The sequence below is a fragment of the Macaca fascicularis genome, chromosome 10, assembly GCF_037993035.2.
Source record: "Macaca fascicularis isolate 582-1 chromosome 10, T2T-MFA8v1.1".
NCBI lineage: Eukaryota > Metazoa > Chordata > Mammalia > Primates > Cercopithecidae > Macaca > Macaca fascicularis.
In genome coordinates, this window is record NC_088384.1 from 83812237 (window position 1) to 83825771 (window position 13535).

The 13535-nt window shown below is 45.4% G+C and overlaps 1 protein-coding gene across 4 annotated transcripts in view; it reads right to left on the reverse strand.

Moving 5' to 3' along the window:
* Window positions 1–7631, reverse strand: part of ATRN (attractin) — a 180252-nt gene extending 172621 nt beyond the window's left edge. For all 4 annotated transcript variants that reach the window (XM_005568453.5, XM_074004867.1, XM_005568455.5 and 1 more), the window contains exon 1: window positions 7150–7631. In XM_005568453.5, the coding sequence (XP_005568510.2) occupies window positions 7150–7562 (413 nt within the window). In that variant the 5' untranslated portion in view covers window positions 7563–7631. The remainder of the gene's footprint in view (window positions 1–7149) is intronic.
* Window positions 7632–13535: the final 5904 nt, after the last annotated feature.

Genomic DNA, 13535 nt, shown 5'->3' on the forward strand with positions numbered 1-13535 from the left:
AAAGAAGATAATGGGGTCAGGTGCAGTGGCTCATGCCTGTAATTCCAGCACTTTGGGAGGTCAAGGCGAGATGATCTCTTGGGGACAGGAGTTCCAGACTGGCCTGGGCAACAAAGTGAGACCTCATCTCTACAAAAAAATTTAAAAATTGGCTGGGCACACTGAGGTGGGAGGACCACTTGAGCCCAGGAGCACTGCCCTCCAGCCTGGATGACAGAACAAGATCTTGTCTCTCAAAAAAAAAAAAAAAGGTATGATTTGGGAAAATTAACTATTATAGATTATAGAGAACTGAAGATGGGCCTTGGTAAGTAGAGACGAAAAGAAAGAATGGGGGAGCAGTGAGGAGGGAGGTGCTGAATTTAGCAAACATAGAAAAACCATGAAGTGGAAAGATTTGGTTAGGAAAAAAAGGGATGTGAAGGGAATGGGAGCCTTCTGCTGAGGATCATTTTAGAGGTAATAAAAGAAGTAAAATAAGAGATACGTTTTTGCTTTTTATTACACTTTAAGTTCTGGGATACATGTGCAGAACGTGCAGATTTGTTACATAGGTATACACATGTCAAGGTGGTTTGCTGTACCCATCAACCCATATTCTACAGTAGGTATTTCTCCTAACGCTATCCCTCCCCTAGCCCCCCACCCACCGAAAGCCCCAGTGTGTGATGTTCCCCTCCCTGCTCCCATTTATGAGTGAGAACAGGTGTTTGGTTTTCCGTTCCTATGTTAGTTTGCTAAGAATGATGGTTTCCAGCTTCATCCATGTCCCTGCAAAGAACATGAACTCACCCTTTTTTACGGCTGCACAGTATTCCACGGTGTCTATGTGCCACATTTTCTTTATCCAGTCTATCACTGTTTTTAGAAGACTGATATGACAAAGTGTGAAACAGACTCTGCAGGTGTAAGAGAACAGTTAAAGTGCAACAGAAGCAGGTCAGCAATGAGGTAAAGGACTAGGTGCACTAGAATGGCAACAGAAGAAATGAAAAGAAACAAATTTATACAGTGTAAGAGCAGAAAAAACAAACAGGTAGAAAGAGCCAAAGATTACTCCTAAGTTTTGACCTTTGGTTAGCTAAATTTGGATTTAGCTAAACCAAATAAGGAAGTACAAAGAAAAAGACTATTTTTTTCAATGAGGATAGGAAGTTTGGTGTTACACATGGTTCAGTATGAGGTGACAATAAAACATCCCAGCAAAGATGCCCACCAAACAGTGGAAGACAGAGAAGTTCAGGAGCAATATAAGGACAGAAGACATATATGGCAGGCACGTGGGTAAAGATGACTTTTTAAAAAGTCATAAGAAGTAAATTACAGAATTTCATTCCTTTATTCAACAGATATTTACTGCTCACTATGCTCCAGGCCCCTGCCCTCATGGAACTTATAATGTACTGGGGAAAACAGATGAGCCTAAATTTGTGAACATAAATTTAGGGCTTGAAGTTAACACTACTTAGTAATTACTACAAGAAAAAAAATTTTTTAACTTTTTACTTCTTCACATTTTATTTTCGAGAATTTTCTTTCTTTCTTTTGAGACAGAGTTTTGCTTTTGTTATCCAGGCTGGAGTGCAATTGGCGCAGTCTCGGCTCACTGCAACCTCTGCCTCCTGGATTTGAGCGATTCTCCTGTCTCAGCCTCCTGAGTAGCTGGGATTACAGGCACTCGCCACCATGCCTGGCTAATTTTTTGAGTTTTTAGTAGAGAAGGGGTTTCACCATGTTGGTCAGGCTAGTCTTGAACTCCTGACCTCAGGCTATCCACCCGCCTCGGCCTCCCAAAGTGCTGGGATTAGAGGCATGAGCCACTGCACCCAGGCAAGAATTTTCATTTCACTAGTTAAAAAGGCATTTAGGTCCTCAGATCGGCAGCCAGAGAGATTCAAGTGAATTTAAGATTTTAAAATGTTAGCTTTCCTACTGTAAAAATCTATTTTCCTTCCTTTGTTTCTCAAAGTGTTTGTTGGAATTAGGTCAGTTCTTTAAAGAACGTTCATAAAGAGTGATTGGACTCAGAAAAAAAATGAGACGCCAAATGGTACAATAAAAAGAACACAGGTTTGGGCATTAGACAACCCTGAGTTCAAATCCCAATGGTGCACAACTTCTGTGACCTTGGACAAGTTATTCAGTACATCCAAGTTTACTCATCTGTGAAATGGGAATAACTTCACTCTAAGGACCAAAGGGAGTTATTTCTAATAGGCAGTTGACATGATATATATATATATACACACGCATACACACACACACATATATACACCTATATATGTGTATATATGTGTATATACATATAAGTGTGTATGTGTGTGTGTGTATATATATATCATGTCAGCTGCCTATTAGAAATAATATGCAATTGACATGATATGACATGACGTCATTTTTTCTAAATGAAAGATGACATAGAAATGACTAATTTTAAAGGATAAGTTAAAGGATGTCAGTTTAATAAAAATACCTATAGAATCTTTGGTGTGTGATTTCTAAGGCAGTACCACTTTCATTCATTCTTACGTGAATCTTCATAATTCAGTGATCATTTTTTTCTACTTGTAATGTCACCAGTGTAATTTTTCTTCAAAAGATAAATATGCCCATAAGATAAATTAAGCTCGTTTTTGAATTTTGAATTTAATGTGCATTCAATTATTTTAAGTTCCTGCTATAGAAAATGTTTGGGAGAATTGAATAGAATAATCTGGTGAATTGGACTGAGCCTGAAAATGTTAGGATGTACCTTCTGTAGGAAAAAAAAGAAAGGCAATAAGCATTTATCAGACATCTGTTTTGTGCCCAGCACATACAGTAATAATAGTAGTGGCTGGGTGTGGTAGCTCACACCTATAATCCCGACACTTTGCAGGGCAGAGGGAGAAGGATCACTTGAGCCCAGGAGTTTGAGATCAACCTGGGCAACAAAGTGAGAGCTCCTCACTACCACACACACAAAAATAAGTTAGCTGGGTGTGTTGGCATGTGCCTGTGGTCCCAGCTACATGGGAGGCTGACAGAGGAGGACTGCTTGAGCCCAGGAGGTTGAGGCTGCAGTGAGCCATAATCATGCCACTGCATTCCATCCTGGGCAACAAAGGGAGACCCTTGACTCCAAAAAAATAAATATATATACACATACACATATATGTGTATATATATACATGACATGATATATATACACACACACACATACATATATACAACTATATGTCATCTTTTATTTAGAAAAAATGTTACTAATGACAATAATTCAATAATCTAAATTTTATACAACACCCTGAGAGTTGTCCTGAGGATTAAATAATACAATGTACATGAAAATGCTCTGTGGCACATAGTATGCACTCAGTGATAACCTTAGGGAAATCCACTCCTTGTTAGCCTATGTTCCCTTCAATTAATGAAAAAACCCTATAATGGCAATTATAACACAGGATTTACAGGACTAAAAAGCTCAGAAAACACTCCAACTTGATGCCATTCTAAATCAGAAAGGTATTCATTTAATGTCTTTTAATAACAAAGAAGTTTGTAAGTTAAATCAAAATACAAACCACTGTAATCAAAACCAACATTTCACTCTTGCCCCCAAAAGAATACTTCGACTAAAATTTTTTTTTTTTTTTTTGAGATGCAGTCTCACACCATCGCCCGGTCTGGAGTGCAACGTCACAACCTCGGCGCTCTGCAACCTCCGCTTCCCAGTTTTAAGTGATTCTCCTGCCTCAGCCTCCTGAGTAGCTGGGATTACAGGCACCTGCCACCACGCCCAGGTAATTTTTTGTATTTTCAGTAGAGACAGGATTTCACTATGTTGACCAAGCTGATCTCAACTCCTGACCTCTTGATCCGCCCGCCTCAGCCTCCAAAGTGCTGGGATTACAGGCATGAGCTACCGTGCCCACCCTTGACTAAAATTTTTTTATTTTTTTTGTTTTTTAGGGTTTTTTTTGAGACGGAGTCTCGCTCTGTCGCCCAGGCTGGAGTGCAGTGGTGCGACCTCAGCTCACTGCAAGCTCTGCCTCCCGGGTTCACGACATTCTCCCGCCTCAGCCTCCAGAGTAGCTGGGACGACAGGCACCCGCCACCACGCCCGGCTAATTTTTTGTATTTTTAGTGGAGAGGGGGTTTCACCGTGTTAGCCAGGATGGTCTTGATCTCCTGACCTCATGATCCGCCTGCCTCAGCCTCCCAAAGTGCTGGGATTACAGGTGTGAGCCACCGTGCCCGGCCTATTGAGTTTTTTTAAAAGACCAGAGTCATAAGTTCCTCCTACTTTCATTTTTAAAAATGCAAAATCCCGAAGCCCACAAAATATAATGGTATCATCAGGACCAAAGTCATAATTGTCTACCCAGGAAACAGCACTGACATCACCTAGAATCACCTCAAAGGGAATGTCCACAATAAGCAGGGGAGTCCCTTCACTCATCTGTGACACCATCTGAGACAACCATTGTCAGGACTGCCTGTTCCCTGCAACAAGTAGCTCTTCTCCAATCCTCTGGGCTTTCCATGTGGACTCTCAGAGAGAGCTCCCTGGCAATCTCCCTCATAGGTCAACGACTCCAAACTTAACATCTGCCAGGTGTGTACTCTGAGAGCACCCTAAACTCGGCATGTGTGCAATTAAATGTCTAACACCTGCTCCTGTGTCCCTGTGTCTGTTAAAGGTATCATTGTCCAATCTATCACCCAAGATAGGATCTAGTTTTCTTTCCCTCACCATCCCCCACCTTTCCAAGAGCAAACCAATTCACAGGGAAGACTTGTCCATTTCACCTCTACAATACCACAAGCTCTCATTACCACTGCTCTGACCCATGCCAACAGATCCCACCTAGCTACCCACTATTTCTCATGCCCAAAGTGAGTCAACCTACTCTGAACATTACAGATTGATCTTGCTATGAAGTCCCCTTCCCACATTGTGGGTCCCCACTGCCTACTACTGTGTCCCAGACTTTCAGAACTTGAAGGATCCTCTTCTGACTCAACCATCCACTCACCTGATCTTGGAAGCTTCTCAAATTGAAAATGCCCTGGCCTCCCTTCAAGGCCATTTGTATTCTGGCTCCAATCTAAAAGCCTATAATGTCATGAAAATAGGAGTGAACTACGCCATTTCACAGCTCTTGGGCTAAAGGTCAAAATTCTCAATCCAACCTACAGATCTCCACTTGGCCTGGCTTCTGCCTTTCTCTCCAGTCTTGTCAAGCTCCCCTTTGCTCTCTCTGCTCCTGCCACCTGGTCTTCCATCCAGGCTGCCATCATCCCCTTCATCCCCAAGCCTCTGTACCTGCTGGCCCCTCAGCACCCCACCCCTCACGTAGGTAGTACCATCTCACCCCTTAGACTTCACATCACTTCCTCAGTGACTTACATTACCCCCAGACTAAGTCAAGACCTCTGTTTGTCTCCTGTTCTTTACCTCCACAGCCTTAAACAAAATTACAATAAAATTTTTGTTGGATTTTTTTACTCCCAAGCTGGAATATGAGCTCCATAAGAGCAGGACTGTGCCTGTCTTGCATACCACTGTATCTCACAACTTAAAACACAGGAGCCCTCAACAAATACATGTAGATTAATGAAATTCATAAATCGGAACACCCTAAGTTACAAAAGCAGCTTCACTGCATAGTGATCCTGAAGTCACTTGGTTTCTCCATCCATAAAACTAAAGAGCTCATCTGCTCAACGTTCTCTGAGTTCCTTAGAAGACCTAACATTACCTAAGTCTACGATTTTGTTATTCCAAACTCCTCTCTCACAACTCTCTTCCATATAGGCAGCAGCAAAAGTTTACTTTCCAGCCTCCACAACTTTGTTTGCACCCTTCTTTCCATCTGTAATTTTTTTCTAGCTCCACATTTCCAAATCCTACTTAATCTTAAATGCTCAAATCTAATGTTATCACCTCCTCAAAGTCCTCCTTGCATCCCTCCAGCTAGCCACAACCTCTCCATCCCTGAATTCCCACAGGCTCCCCATTGCCTCATTCAGGTCTCAGATCAAATATCATTTCAAATGAGAACCTTCTCCAAAAGTCACCACGGGTTATAATTCTCTATCAGACCATGCTGTTTTTATTTTCTTGATAGCATTTACCATTACCTGAAATTAGCATGTTCATTTCTCTCATTTACTTGTTAAGTGCCTGTTGCTCCCACTAGAATGTTAAGATGGATGAGAGCAGGGGCCCTGTCTGTCTTGTTCACATTTCCCCACTCCCCCACATCAGACATGTGTCCAGTAAACTAAACACCTGCCAAACGCATGAATGACTCTATAACCCTTATGACTAGGGTTATGTGCGTAAGTTATCTTTCTCTTGCTATATTCCAAACTCCCTGTGGACAAGGCCAAAGTCTGGCTAATCTATTTGTCTGTATTATCTGGAAAATCCTTGCACAACTGAAGCAAATAACAGGTAACTGCTAATTAATTTATTGATTTCTCCAAGAGGAACTGCCCCAAACCAGGCCAATTCAGAACTTCATATTGTCCAGAAACCAAGGCAAATAGGAATCTCCTTCCATTCCCTCTTCACCACAGACCCTGTTCCAATCTGCCACCTCCAGTGAGCTTTTGCCAAAAGACTAGTTCCCTCACTTTCCTTTAGAAGGACCATTGGTCCTTACATCTCTAATATCTTACAATGCTACCCTTTCCCTTTTATCTCCAGCCAACAAAGCATTTCCAGGGCCCTGTTTCTTCAGAGCACCCCACATCTCCAGTGCATCGGGGAACTCATCGGGTCCTAGGGCACATGTGGATGTTAAAAGGAAGTGTTTAAGCAAACCTGGCTAGCTCACCTTTCCTTGGATACCTCATTTAGTTGAAACAGGCCGAGTTTTAGAGCGATCGGCTTTGATGCTCTTTGGGTCCCTCAGCACTCTTCCAATCTAACCCAAGCACACAAATACCGTCGGAGTGCCCCGACCCTTGCCCCACACTTTTTCACCTTCCAACAGAGGAAGACCCCAGGCCAGAGACGATGATCTCCTCGGAAGCAAATGGCCCTCAAACCCCATGGGGCGGCCCTACCCTCTCCACTTTCTGTCCAGCATCTGCCTCTGGCCTGGAGCTGTCTCGAACGCCCCTTAGCCCCAGCCTCCCACACCACCCGCCACTCACCTGAAGCGGCCCCCGCAGTGCTGGCATTGCTCGCCCACCCAGCCGGCGAGGCAGACGCACTGGCCGGTGCCAGGGTTGCAGCGGCCGCCGTTGACACAGGGCCGGTCACATTCCTTGGCCTCGGCTGCGGCTGAGCCCGACACCGCCGCCGCCGCCGCCGCGGCCTCGGCCTCGCAGGGCAGCAGCAGCAGCAGGAGCAGCGGCGGCGAGAGCAACAACAGCAGTAGCAGCAGCCGCGGCCGCAGCGGCGGCGACAGCAGCCGCGGAAGGCGCAGCCCGGCCCCCAGCCCCGGCCTCCCAGCCCTGGTCACGTCCCAGTCCCGATGCGGCCCGCCGCTCCTGCCCGCGAGCGCTGCCGTAGCCGCCGTCCTCCTCCTCAGCCTTGCCTCAGTCGCCGCCGCTGCAGCCACCATCTTCCCGGGGCTGAGACGGCGCCCCGCGAACACATACACACACACCGCACGGCCGGCTCCGCTTCGCCTGGCCGTGCGGGGCGGGGCTGTGCGGACGGTGGCTCGCGCGGTCCACACGGGGACCACAGCGGGGCGGTAGGCGGGGCCGGCGCGCGCGTGCGCGAGTCCGTGCGTGCCGGGGCGCAGACAGTGATCTCCGGCGCGCGCGGCGCCGGGCGCGGTCTTCTGACGTGGACTCTAGAACCAGCTGAAACCCGGCTGCGCTGTCCCAGCTCTAGGTTTTCACCTTCGCCTGTCGCCCCCGGCGGCGGGGTTGCAGCCCCACTGGATGCCTAGGAGCCGACCGCGTTGAGTGTTGCCCTCCAAGAGACCCGGCGCTTTACCCCAACTCCAGCTGCCGGACAGAAAGAGCACAGGAGGCTACGTCGGTCGCGGTGTGGTGCTGGGTGCGGTACTGTAGAAGTCAGGCCTCATTCGAGCCTCTGTAACACAGGAGTAAAGAAAGAACACATGTAGAACTGGGCATAGGCCGGGCGCGGAGGCTTACGCCTGTAATCCCAGCACTTTGGGAAACCGAGGCAGGCGGATCACTTGAGCTCTGGGATCCGAGACCAGCCTGGCCAACAGGGTGAGACCCTGTCTCTACCAAAAACAGAAAAATTATCCGAGCGTGGTGGTGCGCGCCTGTAGCCCCAGCTACTCGAGAGGCTGAGGCAGGAGGATCGCTTGAGCTTGGAGAGGTCAAGGCTGCAGTGAGCTGCAGTCGCAGCACTGCACTCCAGCCTGGGCAACAAAACAAGACCCTGTGTCAGAAAATGAAGAACCTGGTATGTAGGCTGTGCTCAGTAAATGCCTAATAGACTGAAGACACACAGCCAGGCCTCTTGATAACAGACGGACTGTAGCTGACCAGACCCCCTACCTTTAATTCTGTAAAAGTTTGGAGTTACCTTGCTCCCCACAATTTGCCCTCCAACCATCTTCTCTGAAGAGAGGGCAACATAGAATTAGGAACTGGGGCTCCCATAGACCTGCCCCTTCTTGTCTGGTAGTTGTTACTCTGGCGTCCCTCAATGAGACATGTCTTCCATCAATGTAGCCTTTTATGGTTTTGACCCTGGAATCTGGACTGGGTCATGATTGAGACCATAAGAAACCGTGATTCAGCTTCACCAACAGAAGAAGGTGGTAGGAGTGGCAATGTCTTGGTTCTAACTCTCAGCTTAAAAAAGATCTGGCAAACTTGGCCGGGCACGGTGGCTCACGTCTGTAATCCCAGCACCTTGGGAGGCTGAGGTGGGCAGATCACGAGGTCAGGAGTTCGAGACCACCCTGACCAACATGGTGAAATCCTGTCTCTACTAAAAATACAAAATTAGCCGGGCGTGGTGGCACGCACCTGTAATCCCAGCTACTCAGGAGAGTCGCTTGAATCCGGGAGGCAGAGGTTGCAGTGACCCGAGATCACGCCACTGCACTCTAGCCTGGGGGACAGAGCAAGACTCCATCTCAAAAAAAAAAAGACCTGGCATCGTTGATTTTGAGCTGTTGGTGGTCATGAGCTGCTGCCCTTTAGCCACCCTGCTGTAGAGAAACCACGTGCAGAGACCACTTGGACTTGGAGAGGGAGAGCTGGGCCACTAGGCTGGTGGAGCCATCCTAGCTAAGGGATCAGTCATTGAGTGAAAAAGTTGTCTGGGTTGGGTTATTCCAACCATCTGGGCCGTTCCATGTTACCCACAACAGTAACAGGTCTTTCCTAACTGACTTATCCAAAATGAGAAATAACTCATTTATCATTTAACCCTTAAATGATGAATTATTTATAATTTTTCATAAATTATGATTTATGTTATTTTAAGCCTCTTAAGTTTTAGAGAGATTTGTTACTCACTAATAGATAAGCAGAGCATTGTCTGACATAACGCTTGTGCTATGAGGAATATTCCTATGGCACCTACCTCAGAATTTGAGCACCTTACAGTCCCTGAGAAACAAAGAAAAACCCTCGTAGACCTGTGGAACCTCTCAGCTTTACCTCAGAGCATTGAATTCTAAGGTTCTAAGATGGACTTCCACACTCATACCCAGGTCCCACTCTCATACTCAAGTCCTGACTGTCCTCACTGCATCTTCTTCAAGCCTGGTGAAGCTGAATTGCACAAAAGCCTCACCCCCTGCTATACATCCACACATACTCCCCATTCCTACAGGAAAACTATTGTTTGGCCTAGGCCCTAGCACTGACATTCTGGTTTGCAGGTTATGTTTTTGCCATGTAGGGTAAGGCAGAGAAATTGAAGACATGGCCCTCCCCTCTGGCAGGACCCCATCAGATGGGGGAGGCTGGCATAGGCCATGCCCTAGCTATAGGAGACATTGCTCCCCCTACTCTTCCAGGCCAGAAGTGAACCAGCCCTTTCTTTCCCTTCCCTCCCCACAGCAAGACTGAACCCAGACTGTGAAGTTTCACATGATTTTACCAACATTCAGGGATAACAGAAAAGGTGTGCATCTGAAGAACAGCAATCTCTAGACTAGATATTGCTACTCTGAAGCCTTAGAATCTTGCTGCAGCAAACATTCTTTCTTACTTCCTTAATCTACTCCTTTCTCTGGTTCTTTTTCCATAGCTTTCGAACATGCTGAAATTATTTTGTCCTTAAAAAACAAACACGCTGGGTGCAGTGGCTCATGCCTGTAATCCCAGTGCTTTGGGAGGCCAAAGTGGGAGGATCACCTGAGGCCAGGAGTTTGAGACCAGCCTGGGCAACATAGTGAGACCTTGTCTCTACAAAAAGTTTTTTTAAAAATTAGTCAGATGTGGTCGTGTGCACATGTAGTCCTAGCTACTTGGGAGGCTGGGGCAGGAGGATCACTTGAGCCCAGGAGTTTGAGGCTGCAGTAAGCTATGTTTGGACCATTGCACTCCAGTCTGGGCAACAGATCAAGACCCTGTCTCTAAAAACAATTAAAGAAACAAAATCTTACCTGCTATCTTCTTTTTCCTTTACTGCGTTTATCAAAGAGTCCCCTACACATTCTACGTCTGTGTGACAGATTAAAGATGGCTGCAAATTCTCTTACATTCCTTCTGTGGAGAGATCAGGTCTAATCCTTGGCCCCACCCCCACCCCCAGCCCTACCCTACTTTTTGAATCTAGCCTGGCCTTAGTGATTTGCTTGACTGATAGACTATGGTGGAAGTGATGTACTGGGATTTGTGAGGTCCCAGAAATGGGACCTTGTGCTAGGTCATAAGAAGTCTTGCAGCTTCCTCCTGAAGTGTCTTGGAACACTAGCTCTGGGAAAGCCACCTTCCATAAAAGATGTCCAGCTACCTTGAGACCACCAGGCTGTGAGGAAGCCAGCCCCCAGCCATTCAAGTCTTCCCAGTTGGGACCTCATACAATCATGAAGCAGGGGGGTGCTGTTCCTGCTGAACCCACCCCAAACTGTAGATACGTAAGCAAAATAAATGAGTGTACTTGTTTAAGCCATGAGCCAACTGGGGACAGTTTGTTACACAACAATAAATTACCAGAATACTCTGTATCCTGGTTCCTCCAAGGACAAGAATAAGTCTCGTGATGGGGACTTGATTAAGAATTAAGAATGACAGTATAATTGTATATAAATATATAATCTACAACTAGTCATCTATATGTAATACACTAGTATCATTGTCCAGTTGCTTCTCATAGAGGAGGTTGCCGTAGTCATCGTAGCTTCAGAAGTGCTTCTGTTGGACCCCACGTGCCTTATCACAAAGATTATGCAGCTCTTCTGCCTGAAATCCCTTTTTTTCCACTGGTCCTTGTCATGGTGGTCATTTCCAGGTCCCAGAAACTGTAATGCCAGTGGCAAAGAACACCCAGGCTTTGATACAAATTGCTCTAAGTCCAGACACTAAAATAACAGTTCTTGCCAACTGCAAGAGCAAAAGGGTTTGTATCCACTTGGTTAGTGCAGGCTGGTTTGAAGGTGCCTGTGCCTATTCTTTTTCACTCAAGTAAGGCATCTTACTCACCTTGGTCCTTTTTCTGATTTCCTGCCATCCCTTCCTGTATCTTTGCTTGCATTGTCTCCGAGTCATGGACATAGATAGATTTTATAATTTTTGACTTTTACTCATGCAGTGTCTTTGGTCAGATTCCCTAGAGGCAGAATCCTGAAACAGGATCTGAGTGCATAGTTTATTGGAAGATTGCTCTCGGAAGAAACACAGTGAAGGAAGCAAGATACAGCCCAGGAGGAGGTTGAGAAAGGATGTGGTCTGGTCTTATCTAGAGTTAAGTTGCAGCCTGATCCTATGGAGAGCCCTAGAGCATGAATTGTACCATAGGATTGATTCCACTTTGAGGTAAGGGAGCAGCATTTTGTAGACACATCTCTTTCAGCAGACAACATTCACAGCAGTAAGAAGGATCCTATAAAGGAAATTTGGGAGGGGTACCAATAGATACAAATAGATAGCTCCATGTGTATGTAATACATATAACAAATGTTTGTTTATCCAATATCTACTAGATAGCAAAGATTGAATACTGCTCAAATAAGATCTGATTGACCATCTGACTTTCCCCCAAACATCACCGGTCCTCATTCTGCACGGTTTGAAACATCGATATATTTTATTGTCCCAAAGTTCTCCTTATACTTTTAGTCAATGTGAGACCAAGCAATTCTCTGATTATAGATGTTAAAATCTCACCTAGAATGTAAGGTACTATGTTGCCTGTGAAAGAGGTTGATCCTGAAGGTTTGGAACAAACACAACTGAGAGGATTCTAGGTAGGAATAAAGTGCCATCGATAGTTCCAATGGATATCCCACTGTCAACCAACAAGCATAAGATTCCGATAGTCGTTGGCAGACTGTAAGGGAAAGTGTTTAGGAGTCCCTGATCTGGGAGCATAAAGTTATACCTCTGAGCTGTGGGCAGAGCTCCTGGTGGCCTCCTCATACAAGTCCCACAAGTTCAGGAGTTGACCTGTATATCAGCTCAAGGGACACGATCCTGCATTGGGATGAGTGCATCAATTTAAAGGCAGAAGACTTGAAATTTCTATTGAATGAGCTAGATTCATGCCCCCTCCCCCAAATTTCTACAACAGAGAACAAAAAGTTTCTCTTGTGTACAGATATTATGAAAACAGTACCACTGTTAAAAGACAAATGACTTTGCTAAATATGGCCACGAAGGACTTCAAATTAGAAGTTCCTAAACTGAAGCCATCCTTTCAGATTAAAATCCATTAGAATTTCTCCTAATTACAGACAACATATTAGTTTCCTGTGACCGCTATAATAAATTTCCACAAACTTGGTGGCATGAAACTATAGAAATTTAAGAGTTGACATGTGCAGAAGTCCTACTAGTCTGGTTCTTGTTCCCCCCTGGGTACCAGCTTCCTTCAGCAGTGTAGGCGAAGGTGCTGGGGGCCAACAAAGGGAGGAGTCAACTTGTGGAAATTTTGCAGGCCTGTTATTCTTAGCACTATCCAAGACTAGACAAAGAGGAGAAAGAAACTTACCTGATCAGTGCCAGAAGTTATTGCACTCAAAGGGGAATAAGCAGGAAAAAAGAAAGGAAAGAAGGAAGGAGGGAAAAGAAAGGAAAGAAGGAAGGAAGGAAAAAGAAGGAATGGAAGGAAGAAAGAGAAACCCCACAGACATAAGATGAAACCCTGTCCAACAATGGAAGGAAGGCCAGAAAATAGTGAACCAAATTTTGAGGAAAAGTCAGAGAAGGAGGAAAACACAGAAGGAACTTTTAGAGAAAGGTTAATTCCATCTCTCCAGAATATAAAGATGTACATAAGAGGCATTTAAGCAATAAAGATATGTTTGGAGAAGTGGATGAAATAGGCGAGATAAGGAGAGTAAGAAACCAACTTGTAGGGATGTACTGGAAGGTTGATCATAACCATCATTGCCCCTATTTAATGCAATTTCCTTTATTTTTATTTT